The sequence below is a fragment of the Pocillopora damicornis genome, chromosome 9, assembly GCF_964200805.1.
Source record: "Pocillopora damicornis chromosome 9, jaPocDami1.2, whole genome shotgun sequence".
Taxonomy (NCBI): Eukaryota; Metazoa; Cnidaria; class Anthozoa; order Scleractinia; family Pocilloporidae; genus Pocillopora; species Pocillopora damicornis.
Window position 1 is genome coordinate 13,161,782 of NC_142678.1, and position 19,596 is coordinate 13,181,377.

At 36.2% G+C, this 19,596-nt stretch overlaps 1 protein-coding gene across 1 annotated transcript; it reads right to left on the reverse strand.

The window, feature by feature from the left end:
- Window positions 1-17,292: 17,292 nt before the first annotated feature.
- On the reverse strand, window positions 17,293-18,651 carry LOC149040216 (uncharacterized). Its single transcript, XM_089183048.1, has 4 exons — window positions 18,606-18,651; window positions 18,151-18,247; window positions 17,850-17,923; window positions 17,293-17,681 (listed from the first exon to the last, which is right to left on the reverse strand). The coding sequence occupies exons 1-4, from the start codon at window positions 18,649-18,651 to the stop codon at window positions 17,602-17,604; spliced, it is 297 nt and encodes a 98-aa protein (XP_089039174.1). The 3' UTR covers window positions 17,293-17,601.
- Window positions 18,652-19,596: the final 945 nt, after the last annotated feature.

Below are 19,596 nucleotides of genomic sequence, written 5' to 3' on the forward strand. Positions count from 1 at the left end.
AAACAGGACGAGGTAAACCAGATTGGGATGGACTGGTGTGAGAAACGGAAGGCCTCTCAGAGAGAGGCAGTGGTGGAGATGGAGCTTTCCTTTTGACCTTTGTTGGTCCTGATCTTGTTTTATTGCGGCCTCGACACGAAACCGCCTGAGAACTATTACCCTTAGTGTCAGCATCAGCTTTCGCTTCCTTCTTTTTCTCATGGTTACCGACGACACCTGACAATGGAGCAAGTGCAGCAGCATTGACCTTTGTGGTGGCTACCTTCGAACAGGCAGCAGCACTGGTAACATCGCCATCGCGCTTTTCCTTTCGGAAACTCTTTAAGGAACTTGGACGCGACAGTCTCCTGCTTTCTTCCCTGATGGTATCTTTCTTGTTTGGGAGACTGCAAGATAATCACAAGGGTACAGTGAATTCAAGTAATCAAAATGTTTCCTTAATACTCCAAAAGAGCAAGAAGTAATACTTTGACTCAATTTTTTATGAACTTGCTTTATATCTAAGCCTTCCTTGAAAATAGAGATTCGAAAATTTGGGATCTTGTTATCTTCACATCAGTCTATCAGAGGTTTTCAGTTTCATTTTTCTGAGTCTCAATTGCCGTCATATCACCGCGATTTCCAAAAATCATTTCATTGGCCTCTTTAAACTGAGATTTAGCGCGCGTCGATGAAACTAAAAAATCGCAAGTTAAGTGGTAAATTGCTTGGAGTCATTCAGTTTTTGTCCCAGACTTAAAAAACTGTTGGTTTTTTTTCTTTTGCTGGCGTGTTTTCTTTTGTAATGGCTGCTTTATTCTCTTGCCGTACCAAAAGCGCAAATAGAAAAAAAAACTTCACCTAAATCTAACATGCCTACATTTATCGGTGATCTTTCCCGATGAGTTTTCTACTCTTTTTTCTCCACTTACCATTTGTCTTTGGCACATTTCACAGTCGGAGAAGGAACCGAAGCTCTCAATTGTAATTCTTGATGATTTTTACTTGGACTTTTTTCACGCATTTTCTTCAAAAAACTCATGATTGCTTCCTTTTGTTGAAAACGATCACATGCGTTTCAGAGGAATGAAAATCTTCTGTTTATCCATTGTGATGTCATGTAGCCATGACGATAGCTTCCAGTCTCATTTCCAGTGTAACACGCCACTGTAAATGGTGCTTTCGATTTTTCACAGGAACGAAAGCTATGACTTGATTCAAAATAAATGATAAATCGTTATACTTCTGTATATCAAACTTCCTCTGTAACGAAAAAAGCCGTAATTGTTTTATACTGATGAGCACGCCGAAATACCGTTCAGTTAAGCGTGATGACGATGCGTAAAGCCAATATTAGATACTAACAGAAAATCACGCAAAAACTCTGAGACGTTTCAAAAATAAATAAACTGCTTGCAGTTTACTAGTTGGCCATATAGGAATGAAAATAAATGAAAAGTTTTGTTGTTCGGTTGATTTTCCTCGGAAAACCAGCATTAAAGTTGACAGCGAAGTGAATCTAGCATGGATATTACAAATGCCGTTTATTTTTAATTGTCTTTTTATTTGCAGAATCGTTCCTAAAATACCGCTTAGCCTTTTTAATTTCACTTTTTTATTTTTACAAGGGAGCTATAAAGTTAAAACTGCCAAATTCACCAAAGACCAGGCGTAGAAGTGTGAGTTTTGGGTGTTCCTGTTTGGAATTGCAATTTTCCCCATCCGTCCTGCCTTGGTAACCTTTCTTATATTCATGAGTGACGTGCGTGATCTGATCAACACTGTGGTTGACGTGTACATTTGTTTAGTTTTTCTTTAACTCTTGATTATCAAAACTTTTTTGATTGCTTATTTTCAAGACTGTCAAAAGACTTTTTGAAGGCTTTTTTTACAGCCAAATGTATTTACAAGTTTATTCAAATTGATAAGTTCAATTTATTTTTATTTACGGACTTTGAAGTCTAGCCTTTATCGGAACAGCGAGCATTCAGGTAACTAGCTACAATAGACTTCGGTCAAAATGTTTCGACTCAAACATACCTAAATGAATAAATGGTGAGAAACCGGAAACTTGCCGTTGTGAACTGCGTTTTCAGAAAGTTGCCGAATCTTTGTAGGGTCTCACTCCTCTTTAGGCGTATCGTTCGTGTGTTTTTAGTTTTTCCAGAGATTTACTTAAGAGGAGTATCTAAAGCGTGGAACCCGTAATAAACGATAATTGTCATTATTGTTATAGTTCAATAGTTCGATATTAGGATGTGTATACAAGCTGCTCCATATCCATTCATTTGGTGTACGTAAAGAGGCAACGGCTTGTTGCTCAGGTGCTAGATTCTCGAGGCAAGCTTGCCTCGAGAAATTCAGCACCTGAGCAACAAGCCGTTCCGTCTCTACGTACACCAAATAAATGGATATGGATCAGCTTGTTTAGAGATCCTAGTACCAAAAGACTCTGGATGTGTGTTGACGGATCTCGAGTTAGTTATACTCGCTGGAACGATATGGAAACTAACAATTCAGGCGGAAAAGAGGATTGTGGACACATCATCTCCATTGAGAGGCGAAGAAGATGGAATGACTGACCTTGTGCAACTCTATCTTTGTGAAATGTGCGGTAAGCCTGAGGAGGCAGTGGTAGGTGCTCCCGCTGTCAGCTTACAGAGGTTTAGCCTAGGAGTTTTCAAGTTAATTGCTGATCATTCATTTGCTTTCGCTCACTGTCAAGTGGTTCTAGACAAGGCAACTGCTTCAGGCTCCCGGTGCACAAAGAAATGTTCATCAAGCGACCGAAGAAAACGTACAGTTACTGATGACGAGCACGGGTTCTATCATTCTCTCACTCGGCTGGCAAGACAAAAAGCGCGACTGCTCTGATTCTTGTTGGTATACTAGCTTCAGTATGTTACGCACGCGAGGAAGTAATAGACCCGACAGCCTCGTTCCCAGGGTCCTTTTTCTTCGTCTTTCGAGAGAGGAAGAGAGGTTGGGAAAGAGGATGTAGAATCGATAGGTTGAAATCTTATTTAAACTTCTGCGGAAAGGTTTAAGTTTGCACCAGGAGGCAAAATCTTCAGTAATTTGGGATGTGCACTCGTTGCCACACCGAAAAATACTGAGGCCGATTATTATAGTCTTTGACGACATTTGACCTGTATGAACCTGAATCGCTTTCTCTGCAGGAGATTTTCGGCAGCTACAACTTGCCAGACGTGTACATGTGTCATGCTATCTCATGACCTATGACGTAATTGAATTGAAGGGATTTCCAAATTCACCGGAAGTAATGCTATTTTTCCAGCCCGAGTGCAAATTTACGTTCTCTTGTTTCCAAAATTTTCCTTAAGCACTGGTGATGTTAAATGGAAATTTCAAACTTTGCCAGGTAAGTGTGTTTGATTGAATAATACCCAGTAATAAACAACAAACTATCGCCTTCTTTATTTCTGCTCCCGCTTCCTTCCCTCGTGTAGATCCCGCTTCCCGCCCTCTCCCGTCCCCTGTTCTCCCGGGCTCCTGCCCCCTGTCCCCCTCCACGTTTCGATGACAGTGGTAGAATTAGTAACCAGGCGATTTTAATGCCATGATTACACAGTTACGCAAATTTTTTTACCGTTTATGTTTGTGATTTTCCTTCTTTTAAAATCTTGCACAACAGTTCTAATCTGTGAAGTGGGGTGAAAGCTCTGAGTGGATAGTGACCTGTGTATCGCATGGTACCATACATATCCTGATTATCACATTGCTTGTTATCAGAATTGATCGACCAACAGGAGGCTCACAGCACAAACTGTGTATCTGAGCTCTCCGAGTGCCAAGTCGACACATGACAAGTGAGTTAAGCTGGTTGTCTTGCGATCGAAAAGTTATTGTTATATTTGGTGTCATAACCATTATTTCTTTGGTTTGTTTCTTTATCACTTGCGTCAAGATCTCTTCAATCTTGACCGGCTAAGGTAATTTTAAAACGGGACGATAGACATAAGCGCGGGAAAAATTGAGCAGCGACTAGTCTTAGTCTTGCATTTGGGGTGAGTTTTCTGGCCTAATCACCGAGAATGGTGAAGTAAAACTGTGGCAATCACGGATCACTTTAATTTCGACACTCAATGGAAATGGCCTCATGAACACAACAATGATCATCACCTACTTTACAACAACAAAGTTTATTAATACTTAACTTACAGGTTTTTCTTTTCATACTTTGAAGCCACTGTAGAATTATCTCAAAACCAACATTCATAAAAGAACATTAAAAAATAATATGATAAGTAGCCAGAAACTAATTACAGGTTTTTTTCGTACTTTGAAGCTACTGCAAAATGATCTCAGTAGTAATGTACATACAAAAGTACTACAAACTAAAAGAAACCATCCAATAATAACAGGAAGTTATGAGCATAAACTTTTAACTTTTTTTTAAATTTCAGAGCCACTGTATAATGACCTCAATACCAATGTCAGTACAAGAGTGTTACATATAAAATGTTATGCAACAAAGATAAAAACTTCATGTGTGATTGACAAAAAAGACTTCAACTGCACCAAGAAAGAGTTTCAAGCTTAAATTAATGAGAAGGACTGACATGTCACAGATTTGAAAGGTCAAGATGAATTGATTATGTCATTATTTCTGTGAGGTTAAGTTCTGAATATATATTGAAGTCACACTGATTGTCTCTCAGTCTCCATTACAATGTGTTCCCCCAACATCAGCAACAATACTGATTCACTTATAAACCAAACTGCCACATGTGCACATGTAACCACTTAGCATGACTGTTGACATTTACTTTGCTTTACCTCAAAAAATCTTCAAGACGTAAACAAAGTTTTTCTTCAGTTTTAGGCAAGTTATATTGACAAGAGAGTATGAAGTCTTTTACCTGTGAATTACTATTTGAATAGTAGATCTTTTGAAAATAAGAAAAATAATTTGAAATGTGTTACTTTGACAGTGGCTTCATGAATATTGCAGGAAAAAAGTGTTTTTGTACAGATGATAAACTTCACAAACCATAAGATGAGCTAGTTACAAAATATTGTTTACAATTAAGACAGGAGATCTGACTTATAAAACTACTTAAGGTACATCATATCAAAATAAGGAAAAGGATTTGGAATGTGCTGTTATTACAACTTACAGTGGCTTCATAAATACTGCAGGAAAAAATTAATTCTTAAAAATTTAAATCCCATTAAAAGATTGAAACAAGAATGCACCATGACCTGTTTACACAACATATTTTGGACTATTTACAAAGGATTATTTACAAAGTGGAGAGAAAATGTTTCATCAAAAGAATTTTTCTTTCTGAATATAGAGCACTCAATATCATATAACATTTTTAGAAAAATCATACTTAAGATACTGTTATAAATGAACTTATTACAGAACAATTTGTTTGAAAAAAGAGCAGCAGCATGTTCTTACTAAAACGCAATTCTTGCCTTAATTTTTTCACAAGAATCCAAAACACAAATGACCAATATTCAAAAATAGTAGATGGATTTTCATTCATTCTGAAATGCAAAAAAGAAAATAAACCAACATAAGAACATCTGCACCACTTCATATGAGAGAATTATAGACAGTACATTTTATTGCTAGATTGTAGTAATCAAAAACACTGAAAATTAAATTAGCTATAAGCCTTGAATTTCAACTAATTAAGATACAACATTGACTGCTATTATATGAAGTGTTAGAGTCACAATTAATAACTTGCATTTCAAATTAGTTAAGATTACTGTTTCTTACCATTATTTAGGCATGAAGGCTTTGCTGGCGAATTGCAGCAATGAGTCCAGCAACTCTTTTTTCATGAGCTTTGTTCTCATCTGTTTTCCTACACCCTAAAATCAAAATACAAAACATTGTTTCCTTCATCTACATTTTGGCTTATGCCTTTGGCCCTGAAGAGTGAATAGCATCTAATTTCTCTTTAGAATATTACAAGGATAAAGGAAATGATCACTATGTAAAGAAACGCAAGGTTGTTAAACAAATTCACCTGTCAGCACCTTATGAAATGTAAAGACAACACTTTGGAGTATTTATATATATACAGAATGATGTTAGGGTGTAAAGGGTTAAGAATCAAGGCTCACTAAACCAGTCCCAATAACACTAAACTGAGAAAAAGGAGGAGAAACAACTGAATACTTACCTTCCACTTCTGAAAGGCATCTCAAATCTGAACACAGCAAGTTAAGACAATTTTCAATGTTATTTCCTTTGTCACTATATTGGTGAAAGGAAAACAGAAAATCAAGCAAATCTGCCTCAAGCTAAATACAACCTTTAGTTAAGCAGAACCACTACAGTCTCTGAAAAACCCAAATAAATAACAAGGACAAACATTGGAACTTCTCGATCTCTAAATCAAATATTATTCAATCCATTGCTCGCATTTTTTATTATTAACAATAATAAAAATGAATCCAGAGAAACTAATTAAGCAATATATGATAGATAGATTAGTTATCCATATCAAAGGCAGTTGGTAAACATATATAGGCACCTGTGCAGAGTTATTGGATCATGGATTACAATGTAAGACTACAGTTTAGGTCACAATGGACATGTTTATTTCGTTTCTAAAATAAGTCTTTATTACTTACAGGGCAAGAAGGTCATCTTTTCTTTTCATCACTTTGGAATGGAAGCTATCCAATATAAGCAAGCCTTGGTTTAAGCTTTCAAACTCTTCTTTGTGGTCTACAGACAAAAAGTAAACAAATACATTGTATAAGCTGTGTAAGTTAAGCAAGGCTTATAACACCTGAAATAAGTGTAAAAACTTGCAGTATCTCTAGTTTGGGGATTAGCTGTTTTTTAATATTTTTAATACTTTCACTCCTGAGAATGATCAAGACAGAATTTATCCTTACAATATCAAAACAATAGCATTAGTCCATTCAATACCAATTTTACTGATCTAATATCATAAGAATTGTACTGCAGACAGTAAAGAGAATTACCTATAAGATCCTGGAGTTAAAGATTTATAACTCATTAGTGGGGAAAAGAACTTAACATAAGTTTTTTTGAAATTCCAAGGTATTTCACTTTATCATTTTGGAAATGGATCATCCACCTGATGACATAGCTCTCTGCATTTCAAGTTTTACTTTTGAGCGGACTTCTTCCGAAGATAATAATTCATCTTGAACAAGCTTCAGTTCCTCTTCAACATAACTGGCCAACTCTGAGTGAAGCTGGCTTCCACTTGAGGCTGAACAAAAAAGTTAACATCAATAATCAACAAAAATAGTTGTAATTCAGAATAAAAAAATGTAAAGTTATGATTTTTATTTAGTGCTTATAGCTCAAGGTTCCAAGGAGTCTTACAATAAAACTGTTTGATTGAAAATAAATCAAGATCAAAAGTATTCAAATTTAAGCCCCTTTCCATTTGGAATGGGAGGCTGGAAATCAAAACAGAACTTACATGAATTTTCATCTCTCTTGGGAATGCACTTCTCTTTTGTTGCAACTTCATCTTCCTTTATGAAAACTGTTTCTCTGTAAACAGTTTCTGAAGAAAACACAGACAAGGAGTCCAGTGCTTCTTCATCATGTACAACAACATGTAATACCTCAGGCTGTTCATCAATTTGAAACCTGACAGTTTTATGAAGGTTCCTTTTACTCTGCACCTCTTTTTTCTCTTCACTCTCTAATGGCAGACCCTGGCTAGCAGGTGGGTGTGTTTGGGGGGAAACAGGGCTAAGATGTGCATGATGAGGTGAAGACTGCCTCCCGACCTTTCCTGACCCCACTTTGGTATTGCTGCCAGATGAGGGATCCACCTGAGGTTCAGCATTTGGGAAGATGCCACCTTGTTGTTCAATAGTTTCTTTATCTTCCCCAATGGCAATTTTTGTACCACTTGAGCAGCCAACTTTATTGCTTTTATCTTTTTTTTGTCTTCTTCAGTCGCAATGTCTGTATCACTTGAGCAGCCACGTTTCCTGTGCCTTCTTTTTTTCAAAGATTTATATTTTGCTGTCTTCCCCACAGCTTTTCTTCTTGCTTGTTCCTCCCTGACATCCTGCATTATCTCTTCCCATATCTCTTCATCTGTGGGACTGTAAAGGTAATGCAAAAGAGTTAATGGAATTTCACAATACAATTACTTTTAAACAAAACAAATAATAACTGCATGAATAAAAACCATTGAGCAAGTAAACTTTAGATTTTAGTTGACCCTTGTGATTATGCAGCAAAAATAATAATAATATCTCACTGTGAAAGTTTATTGATCAAGTTCATGGATCTAAAATAACATTATAATAGTAACTGACTTATAAATGCCAAACATAGGCTAGATGATCATTACAATAACTAGCTATGGAAATTACTGAAGGATACTCACTGAATGACTCCGTCATCTTCCTGGATAATCCATGATAATTCAAACTCAATTTTGCCACAAACAACTTTCTTGATTGCTGGCTTAAGGGTGACAGTAACATCCACTTTTCCAGGCATCTCTGTAATGTAATTGCTGATATCAATACAGCCAGTGGCCAGAAGCTGTTGACAACCACTAGGAGACACCTAATGATTTCAAAGAAGCAAGAGGAAGATAAACAGTGTTCAGATTTACTCCAAACTGTGTGGAGTGAAAATAATATCAAAGAGCGACTACATGCTTGCATAATATTGAAGAGGGAAAAGCTTACATTACAGATGTAAATATTCCACTGCTTTTCTTGATATTCTGTCATTTTATCCTCTGAGTTCTACAAATACAAATAAATATTGTTTTAAAATAAAGAAACAAACTTGATGACAACAATATTAGGGACCTTGAACAAACCACAAGAACAATGGAATCGAAGATGTGGCAAAAAAAAAAAAGACCAAATGAGCAGAAAAACAGCTAAGCACTAGCATTTAGAACTTTTTTATGTTGAAGTCAAATCAAATTTGACGTGGTCTGTGTACAGGAACACTGACAGAAAATTATTTCACTTTCAATATGGAACTCAATGTGGCTCACACACATTATACAGAGGTTGAGATGTGGCACTGTTAGAGACAGTAAAAGCATTCATGCTGCTATTAAGGAAATTCCAAACAAAAATTTAGATTTATTTTTTAATCAATTTGTCTTCCTAGGCATCACTCTCCTGACTGGTTAAGGTCCCTATTAATTTTGCCTGTGCAGTGTCTTTTAACCTACAGGAAGTGTTATTGTGAAATAAAGTTCATATAATGGTTTTGGCAATATAAATTTAATCATCTGTCCTCAACCGTTTCGTAGATTCAATAGCGTTTCATAATTTTTTTTTCTCTTCAGTTGCTGTGCTTTTAACTTTTACAATGAAAGTTATAATATATTTAACATTAAGATGGACTGTTTTTATTTCAAAATTTCTTAAAACGCAACGCAAATTGAATCGGAGGAAGGAGCAAGCCTATGAAAAAAGCAAAGAGGGCTTCAGTAAGTAGGTATAACGTGTTTACGGAAACGATGGTTTCGAAAAGAAAACTATGACGAAGGCAAGTCTTTTGGACTAAAATTTCGTTTCCAAATACTGTGGCACTTTAAGGAAATCTGTCCTCAAATTTCTACCTCATGTTGCCTTTGTTCAAAACTTACCTTGAGGAGAGTAAGTTTACCATCTACTGGATCAGGCTCAGGCCAAAAATGAACACCACGATAACCATTTTCAACATCTCCAAACCATGCTACAGGCTGAGAGAAAAAGTAATTGCAAGAAATATTTCTTTAACTCAAACTGACGATTAAGACATCAATAACGTTTAATGAGCTAAGAGAGAAAGAACAGAGATCCAAAGTCTACACTGACTACCTTTGTACTGTCTTTCGCTTTCCTTTTTTTCCAAAAAACTGCAAGCTTGTGGGGAAACCTAGTTGAAGAACAAAACAAGAATGTCAGCATAATGTGAGAAAGTTGCCATTGAGATGCACTTACATCTTTTGTTATTTTGGAATATGACAAAAAGGCAAAGAAGTACATCATATCTTCAAGGCGGCCGCCATGATGTCTTAATGCCAAGACTGGTAACTAGTAAAACGTACCCCTCCCTCCCCCTCGCTGTTAATGATTGACCGTTATCAAAAACTTTCTCTTGCAGCACTGCCGTGAAAAATACCAATTAGCTTAGTATTTGTTTTTCACCGAGTCTTGCAACTTCAAAGGGCAAACAATATTCAGTTTGGGAAAAGACCCTTTGTTTCTGTTGCTTAAGTCTCACGCGGAATTCAACAGTGAAATCGAACTCAGCCAAATTCTAAAACGCATATTTTTTCCTCAATTCAATTAATCCCTAGTGAAATTTATATTGTTTTTGAAATTGTACGCTTTGTCAGAGTTTAACTTTTGATCATTTTCTAATCAGAAAAGTAAAAAAAAGTCTGACTCTAGGGAGACAAGTAGCTTCGAAGGCTAAACTCTTAATAGAAAAGAGAGAAAGAAAATACTTTATCTTGTCCCTTACCACCTTTTCTTGCGTAATTCAACATTCAGTAACGAAACAGATGCTGTGATTAGAAAATTATCAGCTCTTGCTTTTTCCCGACGGAACGGTATGAGAACACAAGCCATTGCTGCTTCTCACAAAATCTCTCAGACGAACTCCAAGGATTTCTGCTTCGTTCATTGTGATGTCATGTTACCATGAAAATAATTGCTTCCAATGCATGTTGCGCGCGCTCAGTGCACTGCATTGACTAAGGCCGGTTGGAATAACTTGAAATTTCTCCATAACAGTTGAAGTAGAAGTAGATATATGAGGAAAATAGTTGCACTGGAAAACAAAAAATGTCTGCCTCTCTATATTTCTTCACTGGTGTACCCGTTTGTCTCCATTATGGTTTTAAAGTCGATTCATAACGATTTAGGTAATTGTATTTTCTTCCTATTTATATCTAAAGAAAATATTTAACAGTCAGCTGATACAAGGGTGACACTTTTGTTGAAAAAAGGCGTGCATTTGTACCCTCTCCCCCCTGCCCCTCCCCCATCCGATCTGACCCTCTCGTTTGAACAAATCAAATTCTTACAGTGTACGGAGAGATGTGAGGTGTGATAACAATACTGAAAAAGCTTCAATCCTAGCCATAATAGTGTAAACTTTTTCCCTTTCCCACCTTAGACCGCCCTAAAAAATACAATTAAAGATAGAATCGCAAACTGGACAACGAGAGGTAGGCTTGTGTTTTGATAAAGCTTCATCAGAGTTTCAAGTTGGCTATTAACTTACGCTCAAAGAGGACTGGAGTGAAATCTGTTTTCATTGTACTGGAAGAGAACTTTTGATATCCTATGCTTGTCTGCTGTTAAGAAGTTACATCCATGGGAATTTCAACGAGCTCGAGTGACACCAAAATTAATGTTTTCTTTATCTAAGGGCGTAAAATGAACCTTTCAGATGAGCTGCGAACGTTCCTGTGATTTTAATTCTCCCTGAGTGCTCTATTGTAGTAATAATCACTAAGTGGTATTCTAACACTAGAGGCACTGAATGAAAACTTGTCAATACGATAGCAATTTTGTTTTACTCCGGTGCTACTAGGACGCCCTTACAAATAGCTTTTACTACTGAACTCGTAGCTACGCCGCAATTTGGAATGAATACGAAATTAAAATTGGTATTTGAAAGCTCCACGGAAATGTTCGTTGCTTCTAACAAACGAAGAAATTGGCGATCAGAAATCACAATGATTTACGGAAGTTAAAATAATAATGATAATAGTAGTTATAATACTACTAATAATAGAAATAATAATAGTAGTAATAATAGTAATGATGATAAGAATAAAGATAATAGAAGAAAACGTAATGGGGAGACGCGGGGTTTATTTTAAATGGAGATCGTCTCAAAAATTTTGTAAAGTTGACGGTTTTAAAACGTCAAAATTAAAGCTACACCCAAACTACATTTTTACGCCCGTTTAATGTAAGTTACTACTATGTATCTTGGGCAAATTCCAAGGAAATTGAACAGTTTTTATCTTACGTAAATGTTTCCGCATTCTGCACCATCATCCTCTTTGGTTTTTTTATATACCCGGAATCGGTGGCATGGTATCACCACGCCCCACCCCCCCTCATCCTCCGCCCCGAGGCTTGTGGTTTCATGGCGCTTCTGACATGTTTCTTTGACTATGTACGAATGTTCGAGCGAACAAAGCTGCAATAAAATGTCCGCCGGGCACACAACAATGGCAGAGAGATTAAAGAGCGCGGTGGGACTCTGTTTTAAAATGTGGTTATTCCTATTTGGCTGCTGCTTAATAAGATTTTTTTTTTGAGTAATAAAAAGTCAAGTTCTTTGCCATGTCAACCGTTCGGCTTTTTTAATTATCGCCGACCGTTTCAACTGAGTTCTTGTCGATCTGAGCTGGGCCAGTTGACCTTATGGACCGGTCACAACTGGAAAAAAATGGCTACAATTCCCATCAAAACCGTAAAAACAAGGTCATGAATCGTTCAAATCTGAAATGCCCATGAGGGTAACAATCCGAACCGAGGTGAGGGTATGGTGACTAATGGGAATAATGAAACATGAGAAATTGCTTTTTTATGAGCAAATCAACAGCAAAAGAGTGAGAAGATGGACTTTGTAAAAGACTTGAGAAAAGTCGTGTTTCTTTTTCATTTACATTTATTTAAAATTATTATTATTACAAATCAAAGTAAGATAAGGAAATAGCGAAAAAAATCGCAATGAAAAACAGGCAACTCAGTATGTTCTCAATTGAATCAAAAATTATCTCGTGTCAATTTGAAAGAAAAAAACCTAAGGCGATTACGTTTCTCCTTTCCCTGGTGAAGTAATGGCGTGATGTTATACTCAATGAGTCCCAGTCTCCACGTCTTAGCATTCGGTTAATCATCAGCACTGATATGGATTGATCGCAAAGAAAAGTGACGCATGCAGCCAGAAAACCACCCAACATAACCCACAGCGTTCGAATCGAATACAGGTGGTGGAAAAGGGCAATGTTATTCAAAAAGAAAAAAGGAAGAAAAAACTAAAGAAAGAAGGAAAAGGAAACAAAAACAACCCAAAATAATAAAAGAGGAGAAAAAAAGGAGAGGATGAGAAAATTTCAAAAACGATTCGAAACCCAAATTACAAAATACTTAAAAAAAACCTAAGTTAAAATTGAAAATACGGATTACCTAAGAATGAGTACCTAGAGATGCATAACCTACCTAACTAAATCAAACAAAAAAGCGAAAAAAAACAACAGAAAAAAAGAGAAGTACGAACAAAAAAAAAGTGTGCAGTGCCAAAGGTGAAGTATTCAGTTACGTGCAGTGATTTTGTAACCGCTTACGTCACTTTCATTACAAATGATTCTTTATCAGCGCGTCTGATTGGAAGAAAACAAAGCCATTGGATTGAAATACGTAAACTATGACTTTACCTTAGATCTATCTACCTTCACCTTAGAAATAAAACGTAATCAAAATAAAAGATAACAGGGTCGTAATTTTTTTTTTCTTTTTTTTCAATCAATCAATAAACTTTATTTACCCTCAAATTTACAGTGTAGCACTCGGATGCTAATATCTTCAAGCAAACTGCATTAATAACTAATTATAATAAAGAGATTAATTCTATAACAAATAGGACAATTAACTACCAAGACAACTAACTAACAAATCATCTTGATGTAGAAAGGTTTGCAGTTCCTGCCCTTTTATGTAAATTATTGTACCCAATAGATAACAGTCGTCGAAAAGAAGTAAAATCAGAAAAAATGCGGTGATGGTCAGGAAGAGAATTCCAAGATATTACTACCAAGTAACTAAAGGAATTGATACCATAAGAAGTGGTCAATGGTTTAGGCAAACAGAGTATATTATGTCCTCCTAAAGAATAGGTGCTAGAGCGCAAGCGAAACATATCTTTTAAATATCTTGGATAATCAGAAAAATGTAGACATTTAAAATAGTAAGAATCATGTTTTGTAAACGCTTGTCCTTAAGGTTTACAGTTCCTGCCCTTTTAAGTAAATTATTGTATTCAGAGTTAAAATCCTTGAAAATAAATCGAAGAATACGTTTGTTTAAAAGATCCAATTTATCAGAATCTTTTTTATCAGAGAAATGCCACACCATAGTACAAAAATAAAAGTGAGGAAGTATAAATGCCTTATAAAGACGTAGCATGGTTTCAGTGGACATCAGTTTGCCGAACCTTGTCATAACGCTAAACTGATTGTTTACCTTTTTACATATAGAGGACACATGTTGCTTAAACGTAAGATCTTTATCAATTGTGACGCCAAAAAGTTCCACTGAGTCTTTTACTGAGAAATTAAATTGATGATCAGTTTTTCCTAGTATCATCCCTTGGTGTTAGCTGGGATTTGCTATCATTCCATTGATCTCATACCAGGCATTTGCTGAACTTACCTCACGCGAGATACGCCTTTCCAAAGATTTTTTTTTTTTTTTTTAATAGTATCTCTTTATTGCGCCGTACTCTCCAAAGGGAGATGTTAGTCTACTTACAATAAAGTTCAATAATACAATATGAATAACATAAAACGATAACTTTACCATATCCGAATACAATACGTTGATTGAAAAGCTATTACTGCTAAATTACATTTGTGCATTGAGACTTTGATACATTAAATGAGGAACTATAACAAAAGTGAAAAAAGAAAAAGAACGTAAGGAGTATTGTTTGAAGTGTTTTGGTGAGAGTTTCACTGTTTGCAGGTGTACCACTAAGTTTTTTATTTATTTACTTTTTTATTATTTAAATTTTGTTTTTATTTTATTTTGTATTTTTTAAAGAGAGTTGAGATATTTTAACCGCATTTGTCAGGAGCTAGTTATTGACGGTATTTTCAATTAGGTCCCTTTGGTGAACTGCATTCACAAAGTCGTGAAGGACAATGGGCTTGTTGTTAAGTTTACAACTATAGATATAATAACGCATGAATAGTGTGACGTAGTCCAATTTCTTGGTGGTACTATTCTCGTTTAAGTTGGAGGTAATTCCGAATAAAAGTTCCTCCGTAGTTGGGGAGAACTGTGAATTGTACGTTGTGTTAAACCACCGAATGACTTTCTGTATGACTGATTTCGTAAAGGGACAGTGAATAAAGGTGTGATCGATTGAGTCTTTTTCCCCACAAAAGCAGCATTCTTCGTCAGTTTTAATACCATATTTGAATAGTTCTCTCTTTGTCACCACGATTCTATGAATAAACTTAAATTGAAATTCTTTTAGTTTTGTTTCTTTGCACAGCTTTCGTATTGACTTAAATATCTTTGCCCATTTTTCATCATTCAAAGAAAGTATTTCGCTCCATCTTTTAGGACCTGCCTGACCTCCAGTGTGGATTTTAGCAATTAAAAGATTATAGAAATCCCTTGATTTGGCTTTATCAAGGTTGAGCGTGAAATTTCCGTTGAGGTGAAAAAGATGATCGTTACTTGTGAAAAACTGATTATTAACTGATTCTATTTGTCTTGCTTTCGACCGTAGCCGGTCAGGTATGGCACTAATAATCTGAAAATACTGGAGGAAGTTTGTCTTGCAAGAAAACTTTCCTTTAAATTCCTGGAATGAGAGATGGCTACCATCCTCCTTCAACAAGTCTTTAATAGAAACGATTCCCTTCTCCATCCAGTTGCTGAGATAAACGGGTGTTTCATCTATTAGAATTTCTTTATTATTATACAGTACTACATCACTTTCCTGGTCGTAACCGTAAAGTATTTTTAATTCTTGAAAGAATTTGAGAATGTTCTTATAAAAGGCTGGCAATTGAGGGAAGTACTTTGTGTCGTAGTTGCATTTTAGAAGAAAATTTAAGCCCCCCTTTTTCCTGAAATAGTGGTTTGGGACAGAGCACCAATTTTTATCTCCAGCATTCAAAAGTCTAGGGATCCATGCAAGTCTCAAGGCTTTAAACATAAGATCTACATCTGTCATGCGTAGCCCACTCATAATAAAGGGCCATTCGAGAGAATCAAAAGCCTTACGAAAATCAAGAGCTATAAGAATGCCCGGAATTTTTTGCTCTTTTGTTAGGTCTAGAACGTCGCTTATAAGTCTAATGTTTTCCCCAATGTAGCGTCCTTTTACAAAGCCTGTTTGGTCTGGATGTATTAAGTTCGGCAAAACCGTTTCTAATCTTTTGGCTATTGCTTTCGCAGCGATTTTTTGATCGACATTCAGTAGGGTTATCGGTCTCCAGTTATGCAGGTCGAGTAAAGAGCCGTCTTCCTTTGGTAATAAAGTAATAATGCCCCTTCTTTGCGAGATGGTAAGTTCATTTTTCTCGTAAGCCTCGTTTAAGCATGCCAGAAGATTTTCGCCTAATAGGTCGTAGAAAAATTTATAGAATTCCACGGTGAATCCGTCTTCACCTGGCGCCTTATCACTTTGGAAAGATTCTAGTACATTTTTGCACTCATCATAACTTAGAGGACCTTCCAAGTTGTCCCGATCGTCATCTGAAAGTTTTGGTACTTGCAAATGCTGTGTAAATTCATCGTATTCCTCTTGAGAGAATGTTTTTGCTGATGTGTACAAGTCTCTAAAGTAAACTTCAATTTGGTTGAGGATCTGTTTATCATTGATTGTAGTGGATTCATCTTCTAGGCGAAGTTCCCTTATGGTCTTTTTATTATAATTCCTTTTTTCCATATTGAAAAAATATTTTGTTGGTCGTTCGCCCTGTTCTACCCAACGACATTTCGCTCTAAACATCGCTTGCTTTCCTTTATTTTCGTACAGAGACTGAAGTTTGGATTTAAGATTGTCATAGTGCAGCAAGATTTGATTAGTATCTGGCGAGAAAAAGTTATTACAAATAGTGTCGTCTAACTGTTCGAGCTGGCGTTTAATATCCTCTGCCCTGTCTCTGGATACTTTTGCTTTGTATTTCGCATACGAGATAGTCGAATTCCTAATTTCCATTTTGATTAGCTCCCAGGGTCGTAATGAAAAGAAATCTGGTTAGATATTTTGTCCGTGACCCTGAACCTAAGATATTACATTCACAAAAGAGGTGTTTATACTCATGAAATAGTTCTAAGCAATTTGAAAAAAGACGAGAAAAGACAAAGATCTTTATCTTTTCTCATCTTTTTTTAAATTGCCTAGAACTATAAGATAGTTACTTACGTTAAAAAATGAAAATTTTTACAACATTAGAAATTATTTGAATTCATAGTAGTTATTCATAGTAGTCACATGAAAATTTGTTTGACAAATAAAGTAATCTCATGATTCAAGGATAACATCTGAATGATTCTCTAAGAGAAAGAGCTTTACATTGAAAAATAAAACTGCTCAGAATTTATAGATTTACAAAGGATTTTTAGCAAGAGATTATAATCTCTTGTTCTTAGCTATATACAAACATCAGTACTATACAAGCCAGACCAAAAATAAGGAAAAAGTTGTGAAATCGAACCTGTAAAAGGAAAGGAAAGTAAAAACAGAATTAGCCATTGTTATTTATAATAAAGTCTCTTAAATCAACATAATCCAAATGATTCGTGGCAAACTCATTATAGAATGGAAAGTAAGATTACAAAAAGAGAACCAAAAGCATTTCAACTGAATTAAAATACAAGTTTCCTACTTTTAATGCAGTTTGTTATTCAGGCCATGTTGGTCAAGTTGAGGATAAGATCCAGGACATTCTTTTCCCGATCTTTGTGTTCTTTGGTTTTCTTCCAACCTGCCGCAGAAAACGTTATAAAACATCACTCACCATACGATAGCAAAAAAATAAAAGATTGCATAAAAAAACAACCCAGGCGTTGGTAACCGAACACTTGTTTAACATCATAAAAAAGAAAACTTAGTACTATCACATTGAAGAACTAACATAGAAACTGATTTTCACCTTTGACTTCAAACAGGTATTTAAGGTCCTGACGTAAGAACTTCAAACACTCTTTCCGGTTTTGTTGTCTGGAACTAAAAACAACAGAGACGAAAGATAAGGCTTTAATAAGATAAACTTTCCATTGGAAATACAATGCAAGGAATTAAAATGCTTAATAAAAAAAGGAGTGCTTATATGTGGTTAATTTAAATCATTCGTTCTGGTTATTGAATATGTATTACCATAATTTGGCATATTGACTTGTTCCCAACTATCGAGCAAGGTTTAAAACAGCTTTATAAGGATAAGATGTACTTACAGAGTGAGAAGGTCTTGCTTCCTTTCGTCAAGTTCAGAACAGAACTTATTTAGCGCTAACCAGTCAAGTGATAAGCTTTCAAACTCGGCCTCACAATCTAAAAGGGGAAATTAAAGAAGGCTGCATTTAATTTGTGTTTAGTTAGTTACATGCATCACCCTCTATTTGGCGCGACGGTATACCCGGATAACTGTTTCCAGACTTTACCTCTTCCTAGGAGAAAAACTGTTTTTCTTTAGCGTTGCGTGAGAGAAACCAAGCACTTTGAACCCCGAAAGATTCCTCTCAACTAACAGGATAGTTCGGCTGTTATTTGACGAAGGTGAACGGTTGAAAAGGTTCGAAGCTAGGGATTCAGGATAGTGGCTCTCGAAAATCACTGTTCTGCATGTTTGTAGCAAATATGTTAGTTTTTATATATTGACTCATGCAAAGGTAAAAAAAAGAAAACTAACCTTCAGTGTCTACTGCTTCTTTCATCTCCAGTTCCAATTTAACCATCACCTTGTGCAATGAAAGCGACTCGTGTTCGACAACCTGAATCTCTGTCTCCACATAAATAGCCAACTCAGGGAACTGATTGCTTACGATGGCAGCTAAAGAAGATATCAGAAAATACAGGTGCTTAAATAATGAAAAGGGCAGGCGAATGTATACACAGTTGATATTGAACCAATTAAATCTATTTGGTTAAGAGCAATCAAAATACAAGCAACAGTCAAGAATAAAAGTTTACTTGGGCGCAGATGGGAATGTTTCTAATGACTCTCTTCGCCGGTTCGGTGGATAAAGATGCACTGTTTCCCAATACTTTCCGCTCATTAGGATCTATTCTGCGGTATGCTTACAGAACAACTTACCACAGCTGTCTCCACCCTGGCACTCTTCCATAGCAATTACTTCCTCGGAAGGTTGTACTTGCTTGATAATTGATCTCTCGCCCACATTTGAACAATCTTTAGCAGTCGAAGCATCAAGGTTTGTTGATCCGATACTTGCAGGAACATTATCCTTGTTTGTGAAAGAGAGATCGTCAGGAGAGACCTTATCAGATGGGAATGACTGGGCCTTTGAGTCACCAGAAGCTTCTCGGTCAACCTGTTCGTCTTTTTCATTGCTGGCAGCCAAGCCTTGTAACGCAGTCTTTACATTTATCTCTTCTACTGTAGCTGTGCTCACCACAAACTGAATATCTTCCAATGAAGAAACAGACCACATGTCAGAAGTATCGGTCGACTCCAAGATTGACGAACTATTTTCCTCATCGGTATCATTGGATGGATTGTGTTCCATTTTGTATTTTTCACCATTCGATTCTTTCCGTTTTGCTCTACGCCTCTGACCACGAGTACTGGAGGGCTTGTTGCGCATGTCATCAGCATCACTGGATGAGATGTCTCCCATTTTGTATTCCTCATTCATGGATTCTCTCCGTTTTCTTCTACG

Coding starts and splice junctions, on each gene's coding strand:
- LOC149040216 (XM_089183048.1), bottom strand. CDS start 18,651: ATGGTTAAATTGGAACTGGAGATGAAAGAAGCAGTAGACACTGAAG. Junction 18,248..18,605: donor AGAAGCAGTAGACACTGAAG/GTTAGTTTTCTT, acceptor TTCCCCTTTTAG/ATTGTGAGGCCGAGTTTGAA. Junction 17,682..17,849: donor ATACCTGTTTGAAGTCAAAG/GTGAAAATCAGT, acceptor TTTCTGCGGCAG/GTTGGAAGAAAACCAAAGAA.